Genomic DNA, 2,267 nt, shown 5'->3' on the forward strand with positions numbered 1-2,267 from the left:
CTCTGTGGTTGTAGTTCTGCTTGTCTCTGGACAGCGGGGAGGACCGCCAGGAACAGCTTGTCAGAGAAGGATCCTTTTAGGGTCTCCCTTTCCCTGCTCCAGGATGGGAGAGGCTCAGACAGGGGACCTTCCCTGCTCTGTAATGATTCAGGATCTTGTTGACTCTTGTTTTTCCTGTTACAATCCCCTTTGTTTTTTCTGTTGTGTCCTTGCCCCAGCCGATGGGAACCCTGGTATTCTCCAAGCTGCTGATCAGCCTGCCTTCCCCAGCAGTCCCAACTGGCTTGCTTCCCACAGGGCTCCTTCTCCAGGTCTTTTAGGGTAACTTCCCATGTTCACAGGTGTTTGGTACCATGTCAGCCACTTCCTTCCTGCAAGGAACCTGGATTGCTCCATGCCCTTTCAGGTAGAGGAACTCCAAAGAGTTCCTGATTCCTTTTATCCATCTGCTCCTCTTTGTTCCCCCAGAAGATGTGCGGCTTCTGCTCTCAGAGAATCAGAAGCACCTGCCCTTGGACGAGCAGCTAAAGATCCTGATGGAGCGGCTGGATGAGGTCAACGCTGGCAAGCAGACCATAGGACGGTCCCGCCGGGCCAAGATGATCAAGAAGGAGATCACAGTCCTACGGCGGAAACTCGCTCACCCGCGGGACCTGGGCCGAGACGGGCTGGAGCGGCATGGCTCCTCTGCCAGGGGAGTCCTGCAGTCGCACAATCCCTGCGAGAAGGACTTGCAGACAGACAGTGCTGCAGAAGAGAGCAGCAGCCAGGAGACTGGCAAAGGTACTGGTCCCTCCAGAATACTGCCAGTTTTGGGGAGCGGTGGAGAACTGCCTCTGGACAGGCTTGGGTGAGGGAGAGTCCGCCCGGCCAGGTGCCTGCCGAGGCAGAAGGGCTGTGTGGGCAGCTCCCGACACGCCTCGCTCTTCTCTCCTCCTTAGGAGCGGGGCAGATGGCATCTTGAGGGGCAGTCCTTTATCTCCCATTCCCCCGTGGGGTTTCCTCATTTCCAGTAGTGCCTCCGGTAGGGGTGGGTGCGGAGTACGTCGTCTGTGCCTCCCCAGGCTCTCTCCTGGCATGCCTGTCGCACGACCGGGTTGTAGTGAGCTGTGCCAGCCAAGCAGGGGGGATTGGCAACTGAAGGAGGCCACCTCTTGCATCTGGAACAGCCGCAGCCTGGTGTGCATTTGCCTCTGGGGAGGTTCGGCAGGTCACTGGTGTTTGCAGCTGGGGTCAGCGTTCCCCTGGTGAGCTCATCTCCCGTGTGGCTGAGGAACTGGATGTCATTCCAGAGACAGAGAGTCCCAGCTGTGTGATGTGGGGCATGAGATGGATTGTTTCTTCCTGCCCGGCCCTGCCAGCTCTGCCACACTGCCCGGTTTCTCTAGGGGTGTTACGGAGCAGGCTGCCTTCAGTGTCCCTTCCTGCTTGCGGGCACGGGAGGGAGTTGCAGCAGCACTGACTGCCGAGCTCCAAATGCCCTCCTGGGGCTGAGAGCCGAACGTGGGCCAGCCGCCAGCTCCCTGGCCTCCTGGACGGAGATACGGAGCTGGGCTCTGTGGGGAGCACAGCAAAAGCTCCAGGCAGAGCTGCCAGGTTTCACTGGGTGTTTGCCACCTCTGCATCCCAGTCCTGCCCCACTAAGTGTCGGGAAAAGCAGGCTCTTCACAAGCAGGGAGCGTTTTAGGGCCTTTGTCTTTCAAGGGTGCAGTGGAGCTTCTCAGCTGCTGCGTGTGTGGGAGAGGTTTATTCCTGCTTGCTTCCTGTTCTTGACTTCTGTTTCTGTGAGGTTGCTGCCTGGGAGAAGGAGGGCATCGCTGGCAGGTGGAGTGTTCTTTGATGTCCTCATCTAGCTTTTACTGCAGCAGACTGGATAGTTTGACCCTGAGGGCACAGACATGGCAAAGCTCAGGATGGAGGATTTTCCAAGATAACGTTCCTGAGAAATGAAGCTGTTCCTTGATGCTGCTGCCATGCGGTCCCTGCCAGGTCCTGTGGGCTGCAGCTGACACCTTCTCCTCCTTCTTCCAGGTCTGGGTCCCAATTCTTCCTCCACCCCAGCACATGAAGTTGGCAGGAGGACCTCAGTGCTCTTCTCCAAGAAGAACCCTAAAACTGCAGGCCCTCCAAAACGTCCAGGACGCCCCCCGAAGAATCGAGACAGCCAGATCGCTCCCGGGCATGGGAACAGCCCCATCGGCCCCCCCCAGCTCCCGATAATGGGGTCCTCCCAGCGGCAGAGGAAGCGAGGGCGAAGCCCGCGCCCC

General features: G+C 58.4%; 1 protein-coding gene across 1 annotated transcript in view; it reads left to right on the plus strand.

Annotated features, from left to right (window-relative positions):
• The window catches only part of BRPF1 (bromodomain and PHD finger containing, 1), a gene marked incomplete at its 5' end in the record, with an annotated part of 12,337 nt that overhangs the window by 8,610 nt on the left and 1,460 nt on the right, over window positions 1-2,267 (plus strand). Inside the window, 2 exons of the mRNA XM_009708412.1 lie at window positions 469-783; window positions 2,032-2,262. Of these exons, the coding sequence (XP_009706714.1) occupies window positions 469-783; window positions 2,032-2,262 (546 nt within the window). The remainder of the gene's footprint in view (window positions 1-468; window positions 784-2,031; window positions 2,263-2,267) is intronic.

The sequence above is a fragment of the Cariama cristata genome, unplaced genomic scaffold (assembly GCF_000690535.1).
Source record: "Cariama cristata isolate BGI_N322 unplaced genomic scaffold, ASM69053v1 scaffold39020, whole genome shotgun sequence".
Classification (NCBI taxonomy): domain Eukaryota; kingdom Metazoa; phylum Chordata; class Aves; order Cariamiformes; family Cariamidae; genus Cariama; species Cariama cristata.